The sequence below is a fragment of the Protomyctophum parallelum genome (genome assembly GCF_964188405.1).
Source record: "Protomyctophum parallelum genome assembly, chromosome: 16".
Classification (NCBI taxonomy): domain Eukaryota; kingdom Metazoa; phylum Chordata; class Actinopteri; order Myctophiformes; family Myctophidae; genus Protomyctophum; species Protomyctophum parallelum.
Genome location: NC_139711.1, coordinates 17,982,204 through 18,006,002, shown reverse-complemented (window position 1 = coordinate 18,006,002; position 23,799 = coordinate 17,982,204). Strand labels below are relative to the sequence as shown.

At 42.1% G+C, this 23,799-nt stretch overlaps 1 protein-coding gene across 2 annotated transcripts in view; it reads right to left on the bottom strand.

Moving 5' to 3' along the window:
* Nucleotides 1-2,277, bottom strand: part of glra4a (glycine receptor, alpha 4a) — a 63,036-nt gene extending 60,759 nt beyond the window's left edge. For both annotated transcript variants that reach the window (XM_083786580.1, XM_083786581.1), the window contains exon 1: nucleotides 1,880-2,277. In XM_083786580.1, the coding sequence (XP_083642706.1) occupies nucleotides 1,880-1,953 (74 nt within the window). In that variant the 5' untranslated portion in view covers nucleotides 1,954-2,277. The remainder of the gene's footprint in view (nucleotides 1-1,879) is intronic.
* Between the last annotated feature and the right edge of the window lie 21,522 nt (nucleotides 2,278-23,799).

Genomic DNA, 23,799 nt, shown 5'->3' with positions numbered 1-23,799 from the left:
GGAGAAAAGTTGATTTCAATTTAAAACCTTGGAATAATTGAATTCGGACGGCTGCATCAGACACCCTGCTGAGAGAACTTGCAAGCCAATGAGCTGTAGGCAAGACTTAAGGCTGTACTGGATTGATTTGAGTTAACAACCCAACTAGCATACAGGCCATGATTTGAAATCGTGTCATTTTCTAAACGTCCAGTGATTCTGCCACGCTGTCCCTCCACACATCTTGTCCATTATGCCTGTCATACCTCATTACCCAGTTTCCTCTGTACATTTTTATCTCATACCACCTACCTACCTCTTCTCTTCTGACAATCAGCTTTGCTATTTCTTTTCATTCCCCTCACTCCCATTTCCACTTGTCAAACCCAGCCCGCCATAATATCCAGCCGTCTATAGGCTACAGTGCCTTTACTTTATCGCTATCTTCCTTTTTAAATCTCTTTCACAATCCTTCATCCGACTCACACAGCCGTCGTTGTCCTCTCCATCTGTTCTCTTTTTCCCCTTCTCTATTTCTCGGCATCATTTCTTGTACCCCCCAACCCCCCCCCCCCCCCCCCCCAACCCACCTCTTTCTAGTCCTCCTCGCTCCCAGTTTGCTAATCTCTCTGCTTCCTCTGGCTAAATGAATCACCCCCTCAATTTATCTTACACGTACTTCTTTGCCTAAAGCTCTTTCTTTCTCTCTGCCCCCCCCCCCCCCCCCCAATTCCATAAGCGCAGCTCTCTCTCTCATATATGTCTCAGGGTTGGGTTCTCCTTTTTGCCATCGTTGCTCATTTTGTACCTTTTCTCTGTCCACCTTGTTCTCTCTCCTCCTCTTTCTCCTACTGGTCATATTATTACTCCCTCTTTTCCCCATTCATCAGCGGAGGTGCTGTTAGTCGACTGGTCTGCCTTATAAACCCCTGGGTTCACAGAGTCACAGCTCTTCCTCCGCTCAAGGATTATGCAGATCTTAATCCCCCCCACCCACCCCCGGCCCCCCACTCACACCTGGGGTTGACAGGGCATGAAATAGGGAAAGTTGAGAGAGAGAGAGAGAGAGAGAGAGAGAGAGAGAGAGAGAGAGAGAGAGAGAGAGAGAGAGAGAGAGAGAGAGAGAGAGAGAGAGAGAGAGAGAGAGAGAGAGAGAGAGAGAGAGAGAGAGAGAGAGAGAGAGAGACTTCATTGAATAATTAATAATGCACGGTTTTGTTTATTGTTTGAAGCCATTTTTAGATATGTCAACTCTTCAAAATAACAATAATGTTTAATAATAAGCATATATATAGCCTCCCCCAGCTTTCTTAAATTAGTAGGCTAAATGGTGCGTCATGGAAAGAACGGTCACAAATAAATGTATTTTCAAAACATTTCCACAGGTTGTTTTAGAACAATGCTTGTTTTTGGAACAAAGTTTGATTTTATGATTATCCTATAATGCCTCAGCTAGAACTGGAGCGGTACCTATATGCCTATTATACTGCCTACTTGGAATATTTGTAGTCAGAGCAATGTGCATATATAGGAGACCCATGTCAGCATTGAGCTGCGTTTGATTTGATCATGTTTTATGATTATTTTTTACTGTTTTACACACATACACGCGCGCGCACACTCACACGCGCAACAAACGCACTGAACCAAACGACCCACACACAACCCAAGTATTTGGTTTGCTAAAGGTGAAACTTAACTCTATTTCTTTCATAGCAAAGTAGAACTCTTGCCAACTATAGAAACTTGATGATAAATAACTCACTCTCAATTAGCCTACTAATGGTCCAAAACTTGATGACCACCATACCAAAGGTGGTGAAAAGTGAAAGTGACAATCGTGCGATGGTGCGCACATGTCATGCACAGACAACAAACATCAATAAGTAACATTCCTTACCTGATGAAGCCTCCGTGAAAAATGCAGAAAGACAAGAAGACATATAATAGAATCCTAGGGACCTGTGGGAGCATTCTCTGACTCAGTCTCTCGCTAGTTCCCGGTGAACAACTTGCAGATAGAACCAATGTTTTTCTTTTCTTTTTTGTTGTTGTTGAGAAGAATCACCGTCTCATCCAGTGATGATGCGGAGCGTCTACTAGTAGTGAGAGTATGGACCCAGAGAAGGACGGCATCGTCTCTCTGAGTGATCCGAGCGAGGAGGAGCGCGTCTTTGGGGAAACTTCCCCCCCTCCCACTTTAATAATAATAAGTCCGCACGGCTGTGCAAATCCACCAAATCCAAAGCGTCTGGGGCACTGTGTTAGTATTAGCATGTGTGTGAATGCAAGTGTTGGTGAGCGTATTTGTGTGTTTTTATTGTTTATTTAATTGTATGCATTTATTTATTTGAAGGCAGTGAGTGTTGTGCGTTTTTCTCGGGTGGCTTTTTATGAGCAGCCGCTCGGCGCTCCGTGGATTTATAACGGGTGACGATTTAAAGGGACAGTAGCATTGTTTTACTTTGACGGCTGACAGAAATTCACTGACTAATTAGCTGCAGTAGCCTATGAATAAAGTGAGTGGCAAAGCGACTAGCCTCGGAAACCCAGACGTTTTTATTTCCAGGGAGAAACAAAGCGACAAGCAAAATTAGTTCAACATTATTTAACGTTGTTTAATGCAATTAGATAGGACTTTTCTGTTTGAATGCATGGGCTGTCAAGGCCAGAAAGTAGTTTTTTGACACTCAGTAGCATTAGCCTACTCTATGCTCAGTCATAGAGTATAAAGAAGGATAGAGACTGAACCGACATCACCTGTATTTCCCATATAGCTGCACCAGAGTAATCTAGTAAGAGTTTTGATCCAAAGTTTTGATCCAAACATTGGATAGAATGAGCACTTCGCATTCCATTGTTAGCCACAGCAAACATGCTTAGCTCAGGGGTCATTTTTGTCAATTAAATTTTTGCCACAGTCATACAAAATGATTGGATACTAATAATACCAGAAACGCATAAAAGAGCATCCTGAATGACCATAACCGGTCTGAGTGTACAAAATGGTATGGGTCCATTTTTTCCCCATTTGTACACTCTCAGAGTTATATGGGTAACTCTGAAAGTTACCCCAAAGTTTGAGAACCACTGTCATGTAGCAAATTCTGTTCAAAATAGCAAAATTGCTAAAGTATATAGGGTTGAAGTGGTTAATGTATGTTTTGTAACTTTTCTTCAAACTAAAGTAACGTAAGTAAAGTTTCCAAATTATTGTAGTGTAAAAATACAATCTTTGCCCCTGAGATGTAGTGGAATAGATGTAAGAAGTATTGGAAATTAGAAACACTCCAGAAAAGTATCAAATCCTCAAAGTGTACTTAAATTAGGTACTTGCGTAAATGTAGTTACACCACAATTTACAATTCACAGAGAGAGAAGGATGAGGCTGGCAGGGCACTGCGTCAGGCACCCAGAACTTGAGGCAAGTAAATTGACTCTATGGGAGCCAACCCAGGGCAAAGCCAGGAGGGGAAAGAAGCGTACCGCACCTACGTATGTAGACGTGCTGCGGTGCGACAGCTTGGCTAACAACACTGCAGAGCTCAAGAACCTGATGTTGGATAGGAATTTGTGGAGGGCAGCGATCCAGTAATCCCGAGGTGGTGTTGGCTAGACCTCACTCTCGCAGCAACTAACTAACAATTTACAATTTAGGCATTTAGCAGACGCTCTTAATCCAGAGCGATTTACATTAAGCAAGAACAAAAAGCATGGCAATACATCACATATAACAAGTAGTTATCATGAAACATGCGTAAGCTAAAAATGTAACCATGGAATATATGAAACTGTACATATATACTATAAAGTGCTATAAAATGCTATTCTAGTGCTGTCTATACATACAATGCTATGTCTGTATAAAATGCTATGTCTGTATAAAATGCTATCTAAATCTACATAAAGTGCTATAAGTTGAGCCTTTGCATATGCCTGTAAGGTCGTTGGGGCTAGGGCAAGTGCTACGGGCCAGTGACGTAGACTCCGTGGGGGCGGCGGCGGGGCTCGAGCCCTCATGAGGAATTAGACCTGAATACCGGTATATCATTACTCTATGGCAGGGTTCCCCAATTAATTTTCCTCAAGGGCCATATTTTGACTACGGTACCAGGCTGGGGGCCGAGTCGGCACGCGCGAGGTCGAGGTCTTGCCCTGAAATGAATGTTCAGGGCAAGACCCCATTTGAAAAGGACCCCCAGTTTGACATGCAGAGGCTACTGACCCCAATTTAATGCCATTTACTGTATATCTTTTTAAATTCTTCCGTGGGCCACAAGGGGGCGCTCCGTGGGCCGCAGCGGCCCGCTAATTGGGGAACCCTGCTCTATGGAATATATATATTCACCTCGGTCTGTCCCGTTTGTACCACACCAGGTCGCGCCGCGACCGTTTGCACAATTCTCGTCTTTCCATTGACTTTGTATGTAATTGCACCTTAACACCTCTTTTGTCCTGGCCCGGGGGCAGGGGGGTGGTGGGGGGTGGACCGTGTTGCCTGTCCATTTGTACACATGCAGATCAGGCATTCAAATGTTATTCTGGTGGATTGTTTTCACCTGCCAGGTAGGGTATGCAAACTATGCATAGTACTGTACTCTGCAATAGGCTACTTGTTCACAATGAGAAGGAGTAGCCAGATGACTCAGTGCAATCATGGCATTTAAACATGCTCTTCTGTTTATAATCTAAACACTGACACGTTTAAAAAGTGTTACAAATAAGTGTTTAGAACCTAAACCGCTTGGGTTTAGTGTGAAACGAAAAAACAACAACTTTTTTCCCCTGCTGCGGCTGGGTGGGGGGGACCCCCATGACGATTATAAAAACATTTCGTCTCTGCTACGGGCCATGATGGAGTCTGAAGAGGTAGGTTTTCAGACTACGGCGGAAGATTGGGAGTGAGGCTGTAGTTCTGATTGTAATGTAATTGTAAGTGCATTCCATAGTTTTGGAGCCAGAAGGGAGAAGAGTTTGGGGGGCGTGTGGAGCGTTGTCCCGGCGTTTTTAGTGAAGGTATACTTTTAAGATTCTGGGACTGGGTAACACGATGGAGATGAGAGGGAAGTATATACTGGCATCAATACAGGAAAGAATCTCTGTCCTGAATGCAAAGTACTGAAATGTTTCATCACCATAGAGTGAAACTTTTCAAACCTCAAAGAAAGTCACCAAGGGCCGGGCTTTGACATTGACAATTATTTTTGCTATTCTGCCTCATGGTTTTGTGAAAAATGTCCTCCTTTAATCCCCCATTTAATTAATCACTCATTTAATTCCCCTATAATTTAATCACATTAACCCTGTGTCCCTATTTTGGACATGTCATTATACGATTCAACATGGAATTAATGATCACGATTAGGACGATTATGCAAAAAAAAATTGCGATTATCTCAAATAATTACGATTAAGCGATTATGTAATAGTTGTGACAGGCCTACATAAACATTCAAGGTCCATTAATGGCTGTGTAAATTGCCGATCACAGACCATGCATTGCGATATGACACATCACTCACAGGGTTTGATTGGCAAATTGCCTCACTTCCATCTCTCTTCCGGATTCTGCCACACGCGCCCAATGCTCTCAGAGCAGATAAACGGTTTCACCCTTTTTCAGTCTATTTCAGAAAAACATGAGAGATTAACCTTAACCTTTCACAATTATCTCACTGTCCCCCCTGCCATGGTTATTAAAGATGCATTAGATATCCCACATTCCTGAGTGACTGGAAATTATGAACCTGGCAGCTCAACCACCTCTCCTACATCTGTCTCGACCGTTCTGAATACTGGCTCATGAATGAACAACTAAACAAGCACAATCATGTAGTGTTGTTTAGCTTTCACTTTGTTTACCATTATACCAGTAAGACGCCCTGAGAGCGAGAAGCAGACGAGGTCGCGTGCACACATCCGCCTAGGTGACGGCAGACTTCTGGGCGAGTGATGGTGCTTTGGCATTCGTGGCCATATATGACCATATACTGGCCATATATGGAGCGTGTCTTGAGTGTACAGGGTTTGATGAGGTCAGATCAACATATGGAATGTCAGAACAGGTCAGCTCCATATATGGAGATCTAAGGGATGGCAGCGGGGGCAGTGTCTTGAGTGTACAGGGTTTGATGAGGTCTGGCCATCTATGGAGTGTGTCTTGAGTGTACAGGGTTTGGTGACGTCAGATCAACATATCATGAAATGTCAGAACAGGTCAGCTCCATATATGGAGATCTAATGGTGGCAGCGGGGGCCGCGTCTTAAATTTCGGGTCTGTTTGAGGTCAGATGTATAGTTGCTGGCCGGCTCCATATATGCAGATCTAGGTGATGACCTAGTGTTCTCCATGTATGGCTATGCAGGGTTTGATGAGGTCAGTGTCGTGATCTTCATAATGGAGACGGCCATACAGTATATGGAGTCGACCATATATGGTGACGGGCACATATTGTATTTGGATCGTGTCACGAGGCGTGATGGACTGACGGCCATATATGGTGGCGTGACGGACAGACTGACTGATTGACTGACAGACTTGACTGACAGGTTTTGCAGGTTTTCATAGTAATCTGCGACCTACAGTCGCAATGAATGAGTTGCCAGTAGACTTTCAGTTGCAGACTAGAGCAGTGGTTCTCATGTCAAGGACCCCGAAACTGCTGTATTTGGCCCCATATGAAAATACTTTTGTGACGGGGAACCCCATAAGAGAAGAATTGTATTGTTAAATGTTCAATATTCCCCCCACATTTCATGGCTTTTCAACATTTATCATAACTTATAGGCATAAGGGAAGTTGGGGTTGTAAAGGTTATGAGTGTGTGTGGGAGAGAGAAGAGGCGATGGGCGGGGCCTGCCGTTGTTTGCTGGCAGTAGCACGTATCAAACATGGAGCTGACAGCATCATTATTCCCCAGTGCGTTGCTGGGTGCTTTGGGCTGAAGCTGCAGCTTGCTCACCTAGGCTTCTGGCTGGCAGGGGATGCCCAACAAGAGCGCTGACATCTGGTGCCTGGGATACATCTGTCAACTCGACAGCAGTAGACATTGCACGCCAAATATAGGCGAATAGTAATGTCATATGGCATATGCGCCCCATTGGCTTGTTGAGGTCCAGACACATGACTTTCCCCATGCATGAGCTTGGTGGTTCACATCAGTGAATTCATGGTCTTGTCCTGTAATGATTTATTGTGGAGTGACATTAATTAATTCACTTAGGTTGTGGAAAACACCATTCCAATGAAATTGAGTGAGCGTGTGTCGAATAATTGATTTGTTGGTGGTCGATCTAAATTCCCTTTTTTGTTCAGTAATCTGAAAAATGCATTCTGAACACTATAGACATTCTAAATGGTAAATGGTAACCACAATGCAGCGTGATGTGATGCTTTGTGTGCTTCTCGATCTACTATTTTTTTAACAGAATGTTCACATATTATGACATGCACAGATCAAATACATTGATGATCCCTTCTGAAAACTCACATTTATAAAGCTGCTTTCAAACCCAGCACTCAATTGTATTATTTATTTTTATTATTAGGGTTCAAGCCCAAAGGGTGTACTGTATACCCCTTATTGTTTGCTTGAAAATTCCGCCATTTTGGCAGTTCTGAGCTATCGTTCTTCACGCAATTCGACAATATGGTAGAGGGCCGTGAGGATCCCTCAGGAACTGAAGCTCACACTCATTCATTAAAAGACCTCTGACCTTTAGATCGCCCGATGAGTATATTGTTATGATTTGTCGATCCTTTTTTTGGCCACGTCAAAGAATTCCGTGGCCTTGGTATCCACTCCCCTTGAAATCACATTTCCATTCATGCATATGGAGTCTGGACTCTGGTTAGTGGACCAGAGCGTTGACAGACAACCCAACCCCTTCAGCCAATCAGCGTAACAAAAAAAGCTGACCTCCAGTCTACCAATGCCATAAAGTCCAGCAGTGAATTTCATCAATGTTTATATCGCTCACTGTGTATATTGCATAATGGCTTCTGTCAAGCACTTTGTGACTCTATTCTTAAAGTGCTATACAAATACAGTTTATTATTATCATAAAAGATGAATGTTAACGTTAAAATGCCATACTGTATCTCCATCACTCAACAACCCATGTTTCTATAGAAGACTAGAGGAATACTGTAGGTTGCCTTTGAAAGGTCATCTTCCAGCTGGGACATGTCACTCTGATCGTGTGACTCCCTAATCCCCCCCCCTGTACTGCGTAACCTAATGGATAGTGTTTTTATCACCTCAGTCCTGGTATATATAAGCTACAGTATATGCTGTGTTGCTAATTTCATCCTGGAAACATGCCAAACTCCACCTCCTACATTCTGTCATAGGAGACACATGCCATTCAAGTTTAGTGTACTCTGTATCTCATCTTCTGTATATGAACATGATGACAAGCGGTTTGAGAATTTAGTAGACCCTCCCTCCAAGAGGTCCTCTGAGTTTTCTGACTGGAAAGCTCGGAGAGCAAGATGATACCACGACCAGACAGTATCACATGACAAGTAGAGATAATATGGGTTGGTCACATTACGTGATCAGGCGATATAAATCATAATGGATACAGAAAGGAACAAAAAGACAGGGTTATATATAAACAATTAAATGTACTTCAATCCCAGGGCCATAACATTGGGTACGTTGACAGACAGTGCCCTAATAAAGCAGGGTGTCCGTGGCCAAGGTGCCCATGGCCAAGATGTCAAGTTACACACAGTACTGGTATACAGACAAAGGTCAAGCCTAACGAAAACACATAAAGGTCGAGTCTAATGTCCCGTTTAGACGACAACGGTCTCTAGAGCAAACTGAAATAGAGCAAACTGAAATATATAATAAGATATTAGATGTGCCTTCTGTTTCGACGACAGCAGAAGGCGTGCCACGTACGCATCTCCATATAAACGGGCAACGGGGAATTCCATGAAACGAATGATGTCATGTCTCAGGTGGGCGAGCCATGCCTACGGTGTAAACAAACAGCTGTGGTAGGAAGTAGAACGGGAGTGACGGGTCTACATCGCTAGTTTTCAATCGCTGGTGCGTCTCCGTGTGAACGGAAAATAAAAAGTGAGAACGCAACAGCACTTTGTCGCTTTCTATTCTGATCGTTGCCGTGTAAACGTATACAGCCTATATGACGTATCGCAACACAGGCCATTTTCAATTCTTGCTCTCTCTTAATCCACACTAAAACTATTAGGATCATTATGTGAACATCAACACTGATGTCGTTATGGTTGTGTGTGTACACTGCCATCCACTTAGTTAGAACAATATATAAAACAAATAATATAATTATACTTATACTTATGGTATTGTTTAAAAAAGTAGAGAAAATAGATCTACAAACTCAAAACACGCTGATTGTTATATAGTACAAAGTATACGGGCTTCAGTGGTTAAGAAAGCTATCCATTATGATGTCATTGAGTCTAAACTTCTTCTGTTTGCTGTGAGAGCTGTAAACCTCCCCACAGTCCCCCAGAAATGTCTCCTCACACCCTGGCACACAAATCCCAATGCAAAGCCCTCCCCGTTGGGATCATGGACCTGTGGCTGGAACCGACCAGCGGGTACCTAACCCTCTTCCTTATCCACAGTAGCAGACACAATAACATTCTGCATGGCTGTTGGTTTGGCTGAATATGAAAGGCTTTGTGCAGCGATCCATGCTTATGGCCTAAAGTGGTAATTCTACTTAAATCTGTCTCTCTGTGAGTTTCCTTTCATAGTGTGGCTTGGCTCTTTGGAGCTGAAGGGAGCTCTTGTCTTTCCATCATTGTACAACATCAACTGCCACACCCTACATCCCATCCTGTGTTTCCCTGCGGGCTCTTCACACAGGACTCGGAGAGGGGGCAACTTCACCGCAAAGGTCAGCACAAGCTGAGAGTGAAGCATCAAAGATAATTAATATTGGCATGATGCAGATTTGTTTATAGTGTTATCCCTGCTAACGTAGCGATCTTGCACTGCCTGGTATGGTTCATGCAGTTAGTGTAGTAATGTTCATTATTTTGTTACAAACCCTCCAATTGTACACTGATGTTTAGCCATGTGATTGTTTTAATTTAGCCTATTTAAACCATGATATACAGTAGTGTTTGACTGATACAACCAGGGGGGTTTAGTCACACATGTAGTGACACACACAATTCATTCTCAGTTTCATGTTCACCGCTCACCAGTCCCGCCCACTTGCTCTCGCTATTGGCTGTGCGTTGAAAGGTCAGTAGCAGAAGGGGTCGAAGATCAATTTCACGGTTGAACTTTGAGCGGCGTTGCAAACGCTTGAAACCCACTGCGCTCACTGCAACACACACCAGAGCACAAGACCGACCGCACCGCTTACTGCATTCTGTGTGCACTGAGTGGTGATCGAGTGTGTGCATTCTGTTCTGTGTGAAGACTGACTCTTTCACTCCTTCCTGGTTCTAGAGTACAGTATCGTAGTTGACGTTTTATGCTTTCAAGTACTGAAAATAGCTGATCTACGAGCTCACAATTTGCTGCAATCCGATGAGATGTGAGCTTGTAGATCGACTATTTTCACTGTTCCTTATCATCTTCTTCTTTTCCTTATACCTTGTCTCCCTCACCTGAGTTTTCACCGTGTATAATGTATATCAATAGATGCGAAAGGACAAAATCACAGGTAAAAATAATTTGCATTCTGTCATTCCTTCTGGATTATTATTGTGGGTTTATTGTGGAGACAAAACACTTACCTTCACAGAGTTTTGCAATCTGATTTTTCATATTCCATCCCGATTGGTGAAATTTGAACATTGCCGACCCACAATGACCTACCTGACCTGGCGGAGACCTGTGCTCAGAGGAGCACTTTTTCTAGTTTGTTTATAGTTACTAGCCTTTTTGTGTGTAATATTGGCCTGTCAAAAACAGAGCTGGGTGATGAGATAATTTAAAACTAGAGAAGGGCAGAGTCTGTGACATTTAATCAATGCAAGGTTTTAAATAAAGGAGAAGGAGCCCACAGAGTCTTCATCTACTGATTTGTTGTAATTATCACAGTATGTGATAGGAAAACCATCTGTCAGGGCGATGGGGACATGGTGTTTTGCATCGAATATACACATTGAGCCTTACAAATGGAATAAAGCAAGTTATCAATTGTGGTCTGTACAGTACACGTGCACACCATTGTTCACTATCCTGCCATCAAACATGAGCTCATGAAAAGTTGGAACATGCATGGATGGACAGGAGTGAAGACAAGACATGTAGGGCCGTATTAGTACAGGAAATCTATGGAAAATACAGGACCAACCTCAAATTCATTGCAAAAGAACCAAACTCAGCTGATTTTGTATATTCAATATAACAGAAAAAAGGTTGCCTGGAATTGTCTGAGGGGAAAGTTTTGAAAATGGCCTGTATCAAACTAGAGGGTTTTCATGATGCTGAATCACAAATCTGATGAGGTCAGCACATTTGTGGCTATGGCCAAACTTAGCCCAATGAGTGTTTTTATGTAAAACTAATGCTTGGAATGGATTCGGCATCATGAAAACCCCCTAGTTTAACATGTCACATGCTACTTAAAGCAAAAGGAAACTTTGATATTTGCCTAATATACTGTAGGATGTGAATGGTGGCCATACTGTACAGGCCATTATCAAAACTTTCCCCTTAGACAATTCCAGGCAACTTTATTTCTGTTATTCAGGATATATTGAAGATACAAAATCAGCTGAGTTTGGTTCTTATGTATTTAGTTTGAGGTCAAATTACATTATTACTGGACTATATCTTATGCCACCCCTTAACCCTAACCCTACGTTTTAACAGTGGGAGACCATAGCTTGAATTTCATTGGCTATCGCCCACTATCGCTGGGCGACGTCGCCCAAAAGATCAATTACATTTCGGCCGACGTTCCTCCGCCCACTTTTCGACCATCGTCTGTTCGCCTGCTATCGCCTCTATCGCCAGTAGTTGCCGGGTCCCAAGACTTTTTGATATTCCATACCTTTACCTCTAATTGGCTTCCTTTTTCTGAGGGAGGGGACTGTTTTTTGTCTTGGTTGTTGTCATATTTGCTATATATGCAACATCCGATCAACCCCAAATTGAAATTGAATGTTGAGGGGCTTCTATCGAGAGCACCTCCAAAGGGCCTTTTCACTTCTGATCATACGGGGTGTCACAAAAGTTGAACCGTATGTCATAGAAATGCTCCCTCACAGCTTCCATGGAGCACCCCTTTCTTGTCTGTTGTTTTTTTATGTTGCATTTTTATTTAGTTTTTGTTCGTTTTTTTCTTGGTTTATTTTATAGTATGGCCTCTGTTTCTTTTTTGGGTACCATCTCTTGTTTGTTTTCTGTCTGTACAGCGATGGCTCTCTTAAAACTAGAACATAAATCATATACAACTGAAACTATAGAAAAATACGCACATCACTTCATGGAGGTGCTGGGTTCAAAAAGTAACATATGAAAAGAGAAGGGAATCCGCACACTCATATGCTCCAAAAAATAACTTTTATTGACGACGTTTCGAGCCAAGGATCTTCATCTGGTCAAACTGACCAGATGAAGAGCCTCTAGCTGCTGCTGATTGGTTCGAAATCCGCTGGTTCGGGTACATCGTCTCTGCTCAGGTCAGGGTTAGACCCTACTCAGGTCAGGTTCACTACTGCTCTTTTAAAAGAAAACATTGAGGACCATCTATACGAAGATAGGTTGAAAATGGGTGAAGTCGTCCTTTAGTATTCTAGTAGTCTTCTTTTCTCCCCAAACCTTCTAACCTGGGCTGAACCTCATTTCTGATCTTTTCCTCCCTTATCAGTCCTAATGAGAATCGTGGCATCCTCAATTCTGCCACCTGGGTTTCCAAGTCGTACAGCATGGCTGGTCTCAGATACTCGCTCTCACTCTTGCTGGTACCCTTTCTGTCACGAATCACTCCTGACACTTTCCTCCATCTGTTCCACCCTGCCTGCACTTTCTCCTTCACCTCTCTTCCACACTCACCATTAATTTGGATGGTTGACCACAGGTATTTAAACTCCTTCACCACCTCGAATCCTTGCAACGTCACCATTCTACTGTCCTCCGTCTCATTCATGCGCAGACATTCTGTCTTAATACTCGTGCTAACTTTCATTCCTCTTCTCTCCAGTGCATTCCTCCACCTTTCCAGACTCTCTTCTATCTGTTCTCTCATCTCATCATCTGGACAAATTTTGGAAATTTGGAAATTCAAATTCCAAAATGTTTCCATTTAGTGTTAAAAAGGAGATCTACAAGCTCTCAATACAGTGAATACACCATGATGTGACATGTTGTGAACTTCATCCTTGCCTTCAGAATCATTCTGCTTCAAAGTTGTGGGAAACAAACTAACCAAAGGGTATTTGTCACCACTGCTACTTTGGCCTAGAAAATGATTTCAAACCAGATAACATTTAATGATGTCTTGTGGCACACACTACACAGATGAAAATCCTACTTGGCCAATAGCACACAACTGAGCAACCTATTAAGGTATTCGTTTTTCAATTGAGATTTCCTGCATAACATCAAAGTGATTTTTATATGAATTTAGACCATTATTTTTGGACTTCCCAAGGCTGTGTAGAATTGTATTCTCTCTCCTTGAGCACATGACGTACAGTAGATAATAATGAGCGCTGTTGGTCTCATACTGTGTATTGAACATTCGAGAGGAACTGTTTTAATTGCATCTTTTCCACAAGGTGGTAGGCTAATGAGGCATATAACAGCGTGTATATGGTAGAGCCTATATGGTAACATGGAACAGGGGTTTTAAGATGTCATCCAACATTACTTTAAATGTGCCACTGACACCACAGACCACACTGCACACAACCATTGTAATATATATATAATATGTCCTTAAAACACATTGAACTGCCTTTGACTGGTTCTTCTAATGATGCAATGAACTACATTTTTGCTAATGTAGTCCAGTTGTAACTGTACAACTGTACAATGCATGTACAGTTCTCCTTTACTTGATATGCAGTTGAATCATCATTACAAATATCTGTGCGAACTCAGCATGACTACCATATTTTCACGAAGGCTGCATTCAACTCCGCTCAGATCACAGTTGAAATGTGCTGGAGGGATGCATGAACCATCACGCGATGATGATCACGGCTTCGCCTGGACTTTCTTTCTGACCCATCTGACCTCCGACTCCTGTCACAAGAGCATGGCCGATCGTGATGCGCAGCAGCATCCGTATGGAGAGGCTGCTTGCCCATACACAGATTTGCTGAGCCTTAGCATAAATAGCGAGGCAGGATAAATTGAAGGAAAAGGTCAAGCTCTAATGACAGATCTGGATATCGCTACTCGGGTTAGGTAGGTCACAGAGAGAAAGGTCATTAATTATTTTTTAGAGGGTCTGATAGTTTGTATCTCTTCTCATGCTTTCTCTTCTTCACTTCACTTGATAGGCTGAATGATCTTTTCCCTATGTGATATTAGTTTTTTGAGGGGCCTGAGGCCTCCTGTATACAGCTTTTGTCCACACACGTCTCATATTTGCCATTGACAATGAAAGGAGAAATTAGGTCAAATGTCCTCCAAATATGACGTAAATTTGTGGCAACACAAACATTAAATGCCATTGACAATGAAGGGAAAATTTACGTCATATGTAGACGAGCTAATCGGCTATAACCAATCACATGAATTCAGTTGTTCATGAGATGTATGATGTATATGATAATGTCCCTCACTTCACACGGGTGTGATTTCTTTAACAGGAGACTTGCATGAGAGCCTACTTGAGTGACAGTACTGTTTTCTACTATATAGCAAACTTTGTTGAAATAAAAAATGCATTGGTTGCAAAAGTGAGCACCTCCCTTATCTTCAGATAAGCCCAACATTAAGACCGTTTCGCTGTTCAATCAGGGAAAATACAGCCCCTCACCTTTTACGCTCTCCTCGGCCTATTTTTAGCCACAGGAAAGTGACTCTGATAACGGATAAGCCATATGGGTACGAGACTAAATGACATTTCATTCCCAATCCTGTATTTGCATTCCTTTCATCACAACACTGCGCCCCTCATTCTTGAGGAATGAATGGGTAAGAAGGGTTGGCAAGACCTTTAGGTATAATAGGATGTTTGAGTGGTGCAACCACTCCTATAGACAGCTATGTGTGTCCCTGGCTGGCTGTGTTAGAGCATGAAAATAGCGTTTGGTTGGTTTTCACCACAAAGTGTCACTGTTGTGCAGCCTAACACACACACACACACACACACACACACACACACACACACACACACACACACACACACACACACACACACACAAACTGTATGATTTCGGTGCGACAGTGCCGTACAGTGACAGTACAGTAGAGGGACCCCCCACACGGTAACTGTCATTTCTCAACCATTTTGGACGCGGGGTGGCTCGCAGGAACAGGGCGGGAACAGGGCCGGCACCCTATAGGCACGGTAGTGTGGGGGACCCTAGGCACGTTAGTGTGGGGGACCCTAGGCACGTTAGTGTGGGGGACCCTAGGCACGTTAGTGTGGGGGACCCCACCATAGGCACGTTAGTGTGGGGGACTCCCGGGAACCCCCACTAAGAGTTGCACCACTCACTTCACACAGATCTTTTCCCCTTTTTTTTTGATTGAATACTTAACAGTTTGCAAATAAGGATAACACAAAAAGCCCTAAGGGCTTATTTCCATAGTGGTCCTGTGTATTCAATTCATGGAGGTTTTTGTCCCCGTTTCTCAAGCCACAGTGCCCAGGAACCTATTAAAATGAAGCAGTTCATTCATAACACACGCATATTACACGTGGACAGGCAATTACATATGCACATACTGTAGGGTGTCCATAAATGCTCATCCATATGTAGAAAACCATGGGCATACGCAACAACAGCAACAAAGCATGCACTTACACATGAGGCAGACCACCTGCCATTCTCCACAGATCTAACATTCATGATTTGTACACTGAGCATGCCGCTTCATTAATCCAGAATGGTTGCACAACAAGCAATGCCGCATGTTTGAACAGTGATACAGTAGTGCTTAATTGCCGAGCCATTTTTATGACCCACTAGCCGCTGCATCAAAGAGTTGTAACCATGAAATAGAAGTCCAATTGTGTCGACACGAGTGTAGTGCTGTTTTATAGCACAAGTATGCATCAGCAGCCATAAATAAGATGCCTGCCCTATACTCTTTCTCCTGCTTGGTGCTGTTGATGGTTATCCTTTTTCACCAGATGGCATCAATATATCATGTAGAACTGTTGTACTGTTTGGGAACCACTGGTGTAGAGTCTGTAGACAACCTTGATACACATGCCAGCTGTTTCTTTTCACCTGACAGTGAGGTGAAAACACACCCCAACAATACTTTATAAAGTCAACATATTTCCTGCTAAGTATATATAACGACCTACTGGTATAATATTTTGGACAATAAAATAGCAATGACCAATAAATATGAGTGCAAAATATTCTGAATAAATAAAGGGAACAAAGTGTTGTACAAAACAGCTATAGACTAACTTGGAACAACTTAGAAACATCAATTAGAGATTAGTGCAGGTATACATGAAAATAATTTATTAAATCTGTTTTTGGGGCCCAGGCCGTAGCGTAACGGTCTGGGCACCGGACTGGTAATCCAGTCGCAGTGTGCCGCGGGTTCGACTCCCGGACCCGACACGGCCTTTACTGCATGTCATCCCCCCATCTCTCTCCCGTTTCCTGTCAGCCTACTGTCTGTCCCTTCAAAAATCAATAAAAGGCGTAAGCCGCAAAAAAAATATCTTCAAAAAAAAAAAAAATCTGTTTTTGGACTGATGAACCACAAACAAAAACTACATTATAAGAATAGTATAAATTATTATTCCTCATACAATTCAGCAGTTTCTCTGAGCTTGGAGTTAACATAATTAGTTGCAGATTTCTTTTGTGTGAGGTAAATGCCATTACCGTGTGCCCTGCCCGCAACAGACATGAAAGTTAAGTCGATGCATCAGGCTTTCGGTCTCTGATGGGGTATATGAATAACTTCAAAGGCTGAAGCTATAAAGAGACAACTAGGAAACCAGAAGCGGAAAGCATCTCTAGAAAGACAGGTGACAGATTCATTTTGAACGCTGTTCAACTGCCATATTGCATAACTGTCAGTTGCTTATAAAATTATTCTTACTTGTTAGGAAATATTAACTTTCTATTCCATATTTAATTAAATTTGGTAGTTTTGGTATAGGGAATAAATAACATAAGTAATACATAAGTAAAGCTCAACCGACAACAATTAGTTGTCTCATTGTAAACAGCAAAATCATTTACTGTACAATAATGTGTGTCCTGGTTTTGGGGATGTCTTTATCTATTACTACAGTGTGTTTTGCTGTAAATGTTTTCACGTACAAACTTCTCTTCAACTGGGATTTCAGATTATGGTCAATACATTGTGTGTAGAATGTTTCACGCAAATTGCTCAGGTATAAGCGTTTTTTAAACTGCTCAAAATAGCGGAAAATCTGAGGGTGGAGCTTACTTGTCAAAGCGACAGTTTTGTTCCCGATGAGTCAAGGAACATGTGGAAACAAGTGCCATGAATTTTGGCCAAACAAAGCATGAGCCTGTTCAAAGGTTTCATTTTCAAAAAATTGTTATAGCGCCCCCCTTTGGCCAATTGGAGTAGGACTGCTTTCAGTGATATTTGGCATGACCCTCTACTATACTTTAAAGTGACATAAGCATATGACACTGCATGTATGTATTAGAGGCAGAAGAAGAATTTTCACAAACCAGCAATTTTCATTGGCTCATAAAAACGTATATCGATTTTTTTTTGTCCAAAGTTCACGTGTAGACGTTTTTGTGCATTTTGATCATGATTTCAAATTCAAAATGGCGGGTGATCTAAAGGTCAGAACTTAGTCAAAATTCATGGCATCAGGCATGAGGAGACACATATGTGTATCAAAGTTGCATTGCCAACGGTCAAGTGGTTCATGAGCTATGCACGTTCAAAGTTTGCATTCAATTGAGTGCTATAGCGCCACCCTTTGGGCAATGGTCATGGGCTTCGCATGGTCACCATTTGGCATGGCCCTCTACCAGATTCCTGCGTTTCGTCGAATACCGACTGCACGGTTCAGCCAGAACTGCTATTTTTGGAAGGAAGAAGAAGAAGACGAAGAAGAGACCAAAGTACTTCGTGACTTCTTGATCCCTTAAAAATCACACCCATGTGAAGTGAGGGGAGTTCCTATCATCATACATCATCTCATTCCGGCCAATCTCAAGTTGCATCCTTTCTTTTCTGCCCTCACTTTTTATCCTCAATACTACTTTGTTCAGCCAATCAAATCATCTCAATTCTGTGCTCAGCCAATCAAATCATCACTATTATTCACACAAACACACAAAGTGAGGTAAATGCCATTGCCGTGTGCCCCACCCGCAACAAACCTGAAAGTTAAATCGATGCATCAGGCTTTCGATCTCTGATGGGGTATATGAATAACTTCAAAGGCTGAAGCCATAAAGAGACAACTAGGAAACCAGAAGTGGAAAACATCTCTAGAAAGACAGGTGACAGATGACCAAATTCACGCTGTTCAACTTGCGTTTAACTTGCGCCCCTCAAAAATACATACCTTATTTGCCACTGCAGTTCGTTGGAGCCAAGTCGAGCGGAAGTGCAGAAGGCACGCTGCATCGCTGCCACTCAAGTGACTACTGGCCAATCACAGCGTGTCTTTTCCAGGATTTATCAATTCAATCCAAACTAGAAATGCACTCTGTCGAGGTGCCAACTTGCGCCTTACACACAAGTACTGCTACTAACTAATGGCTATTACTATAACTGCTATTCTAAATCCTTTAGACCTGTGAAGCTGTTATTGACCTTATACAAACCTTGAAACCTTAGTTACGTCACCATCAACAGCCAATAAGGGACGACCATTCTTACCCCGGCATACATATATGCATGCATGCAAATACATGGGATACATACATACCCAGCCGATCACCAAACGTATTAGTTACGTCATCAAGAATGGTGGTCCCTGATTGGCCGACGGACACCACCGACATACCCAGACGATTACAGTACTTGTAATGAGCTTTATTGGCATGAGAAAACAAACATTTACATTGCCTGATTGGCCTGATCTGATTGACCTATATTGAACGTCCCCTTCCGTGTCGCACATGGAAGCTTGGCAAGATTCCGCTATGCTTGCTTCCTCTCGAGATACATACGCCCCAGAGCTGAAGGAGGCATCTACCTTTTTTTTGTCTGAGTGTAGTGACAGAGATTGTCCTCCGCTCCTGGCCTCCCACCACAAACATGGCCAAATTGTGTTCATTGGAGCGTCCGGCCAAGCCGGAGGTACCGCAGTGGAATCGAACCCCAGTCTCCACGGTGGTGGGCAGTAACTTTGGCTGACAATAATATGTTTGTACAGATGGAACTTTTGATTTGAACAAGGGCTGTGTGACTCATTTTGGTCACTGAGGATTCCTAATGAATGTTCAATGGCTGTCCTATTTTCTTTGCTTATTCCAGTAACGCTTGCAGGGTTAGACTGTGAGAGACGGCAATACTGTGCCCTGTGGCATCTTGTATGTTACTCCCCTGAGTAGCTATATGTGATGGAAATGAATGGAATGCAAAGCAGTCTAAGGAATCTGCCTTCTGGTTATAGTTTAAATTCTATTCAGCTATGAATATTGTCTTTTGGGAATTCCCACCATTGACGTTCCTGTGCGTATTCTTCGAGTTGTGTTGAAGCTGCATTTTGTTGTTTTTCTCCGATATTTTCAATATTTAATGGCTGATGCCTTGAACTTTGACGCTTATAGTCTCCAAGGTTAGAGCCATATGGGTCTATGAAACATTGTTTGCATTTCAAATATGCATTATTTTTCCTTCTTGGAGATGCACTTGCAGTTCAGAAGCAACGCATTGGTAATATGTAGTGAAGATATGTACTAGCAAATAGATTTACTGGGAAAACGGTGCTGCAATCTCAGCCATAAATTACATCTTTCCACTTCACTGCATTTTGCAAGCACACAAGACATTGCAGATGTGATTGAGGTTCTTCCCTCAGATCTCAAAAGCGTGAAGCAAAGAATAATAAATAAAAACATTTTAGCTTAGATGCAACCAGGTTATATCTCCAAGGTCAAAATGGTATCCTTCAGCCCAGCCGTGTGACTGTTTTTGAATTTCCTTTAATGTTCAAGTTTTATGTTGTTGTATATCAACAACATAATCCAGGCACAGTGTGATGGAGGGGCTGTCTTGGCTGTCTCTGTCATGTTTGAACATGAATAATGTTCCCATGTTTACATGGCCATGTAAACCTGCACAGATAAGCCCCATCTGATGTTTGAGCAAATGCACCTGAAATTGGTTTAGCTCCATCTACTCTGCCCACAGACTGAGCCATAAAGATGGATGGGGTTAGTCGCCAGTGGAGAGTAACTAAGTATATTTATTTACTCAAATACTGTACAATTTTGAGGTAGTTAAGCAGGGGAGAGAAGGAGATTGGGATGTCAGCCACATTAAAACAGTGATGCCTCTTTGAGCCGAAGTTAATGGGTCTAAATGTGGAGTTATGATCCACAGCCCTGACCAGGACGGCTTGTCTCTTCTCACTGGGCTGAGTGATCTGGACAAAAAATGGTTTGGTGTATATATACACAGTATATATACATGTATATATATAATATATATATTTATTAAGTATACCTGTAAGCGAGTATAAAATAGGGCATAAGTGTTTTAAATCAATAAAAGACAATACTTATGCCATATCACAATATTACTACATCTAAAATCAAAAAAAATATATAATATCAATATACTGTACTGCTCAGCACTCTTCCACTGTTAAAGCTGTCAGGAAGATGAGAAGGAAGCATAATGCAGGGTCTAACATGAAATGCCACTAGCCCACTAATGATGAAACCAAGTCTTAGGAAAGTAAAACTCTGTGGTCTTTAGGATATTCAATGTTTTAGTGATGTTTAGAACAGCGGTTCTCAAACATTTTCATGTGAAGGGCTGACAAATTGATATTTAGGGAAGATTTATCAATGTGTGAACTCGAAATTGCGATCGAAGGTCGCAGTTAACTATAGAATCGTATGTTTTTCGTCACTCAAAATGTATCCCCATACATGGGGAAGGAAAGCCCCCATATATTGTGCCCAGGACTCGTGACATCACTATTTGATTTGATTTGATTATCTTTATTTTGAACCTTCAGGTAAAACAGTCAAATAAAATAATAATAATAAAAAAGAACCACTATGCATGTATATTTATTTTACCTGGGCCCTCATCAAACCCTGTACACTCCCGCTACCACCCTTAGATCTCCATATATAGAGCTGACCTGTTCTTATATTCCATATGTTGATCTGACCTCATCACACCCTGTACACTCAAGACACGCTCCATATAGACAAATTCAGAAACGGGTCTCATGGTCGCAGCTTACGTATATCCTGTAGGCAGAGCCGACATAACTGTGGGGTAAACCTGCCTCTTAAAAAACCTCTTCTACTAAGGTGAATGGTAGAGTGACTGATGTACAGTCTGCCTCAAACGTTACTCTTTTACCTGCTTTTTACTAACACTAACATTACAAAGATGCCCAGAACATCGGGATGAACCTGTGTAGTTTATGGCTGCTCCAACAGTAGTGGCAACATAAAAATAAAAAAAACGAAATGTCAAAATATCCACCGCGGTGGCTGAGAGCAGAGCCATATACTGTAGTAATGGTTGAGACAAAGCAGTGAAAGGTCCTGAAAGATACATAACGTCAGTCTTACCCGTCAGACCCGTTTCTGAATTCGTCTATATGGCCAGTGCAAGCAGAGGGCGAGGCCGCTTCTTGCCCTCTGGCATCTTACTGGTTGTATATAGTTGCCATAATATTATTTTTCTGGGGGCCTCCCTGGAACCCAATCAAGTACACCTTGAGATTCTCGGACCTCACTTTAAAAAAACAGTACTTTAGTAAGTATAACCAGGCGTCTGTCGTGACTCGTGATCACTCTCAAGTGGCTTTCCACTCCACACGTATTGTATGTTTTTATGGACAATGAACTGCAAACTGATGTTACCCATTTCAGATGAGTCAGGTTTATGTAGCAGTTTTGTTAAGAAGGATGATTCATTCGGCACCAGCATGAATGCATTTACACAGTGCCAGACGATCAACTGGGCCTTCGAAGGTTGTAGTTGTCATGGCAAAAGGTTTGCCATTCCTGTGTATGATTCACTTTTTTTGTGATGGCAAGTTGGGGTGAGCATCTCCATTTCACCTCTAGAATTCTTTCTGTGTTGCGGGTGAAGGAGAATCCTCTGAAGAGTTGTAATGCACCCACAGTTCAGTCATCATAGCAACCTGAGGTATTGTTTCATCTCTCCCTCCCCTGCATGGTGCCCTTTGCCCTGGTGGCTTTTTTGTCCTCTAGTCTACACAGACGGTGTGTGGTAAGAGAAGAAATTAAATTTCCTCTTGCAGTCATCCTTGAAGAAGCGCCCTCGTTATTCATTTGTCCTGTATCAGGCCTGAAGTATACTTACGCAGGCACTGTCTCACCTGGTAAAGTAGAAGGGAACGCTATTGGAACGCAAGACCCACCTGGTGCCTTAAAAGAGAACACAATTCTAATCTTCTTTACGGTTTATTGCAAGGTAGAACAATAACCTGGCAAATAATTTAGTATTTCACTGATGGAAAAAAGAAAAAGTGTGGTTGGCCTGATGCATTGGCCCCTCAATATGTTTCTGGGCTGGCCGGTCCCACGAATTGTGAAAGCTAAAGTAAGGAAATAAACCAAACCAAACAAAGCTGTATTATCACATACTTCTAGGAGTTTTGTCATGCTCAGGAATTAAAGGAATCTTTCATTTTCAAACATGTTTTGCGTAATTGTAATGTCTAATCAGGCTTTTGTGAGCACCCCAGACAGTTTTTAAGTGGCTTAATTCAGTATTTAGATATTTGATATTAATTTTGACAGACACCACCAGAACCAAAGACGGGTGTTTGCGATTAATTTACAGGGGGTTTGTATAGGGTGGTGTGTCTGATGAAATTAAATCAAATATCTAAATACTGAATCAAGTAACTTAAAAACTGTTTGGGGTGCTCACAAAAGCCTGAGTACACCTTAAAAGCGGGGCTCGCTTTTAAGGTGTACTCAGGCTTTCAACATGTTTGAAAGTGAAATATCCATTTAAGTGAAAAGACATTTCTGGTTTGTGGTTTGAGACTTGTGTAAGACATGTGTGCTGTTATAGTACCTCCATTAGGCTGATTAGTGTTTAATTGTTAATTGTAATAATTATAATATCTATTATTGTTAATAGTGATAATTGTTTTCCTGCATAGGGCAGTGTACCTCGCTACCTGTATTTCTAGGTTTCTGAGATACAGATACTTTAATGGGAACTCGCATTGTTTCATAGACATACATTGGAACATTGAATGCAAATGCACTATAGACTATACAATACAATACATTTATGCAGATGCACCTGAGACAAAAATTTGGCCCGGACATTTTCGTGGAATTTGGCCCAGACTGGCCCACCACAACCAGATACTCTACTGACTTTTCGGGTCGAGGCCCATATACAAATATTTGAAATACAAGCCCTTAACGCCACCACATTTACAGTACAACATAAATTATACACAACCAACAGACAACTAATTTAACATTTGGCCCAGACCGGCCCACCAGAGGGTCTGCCC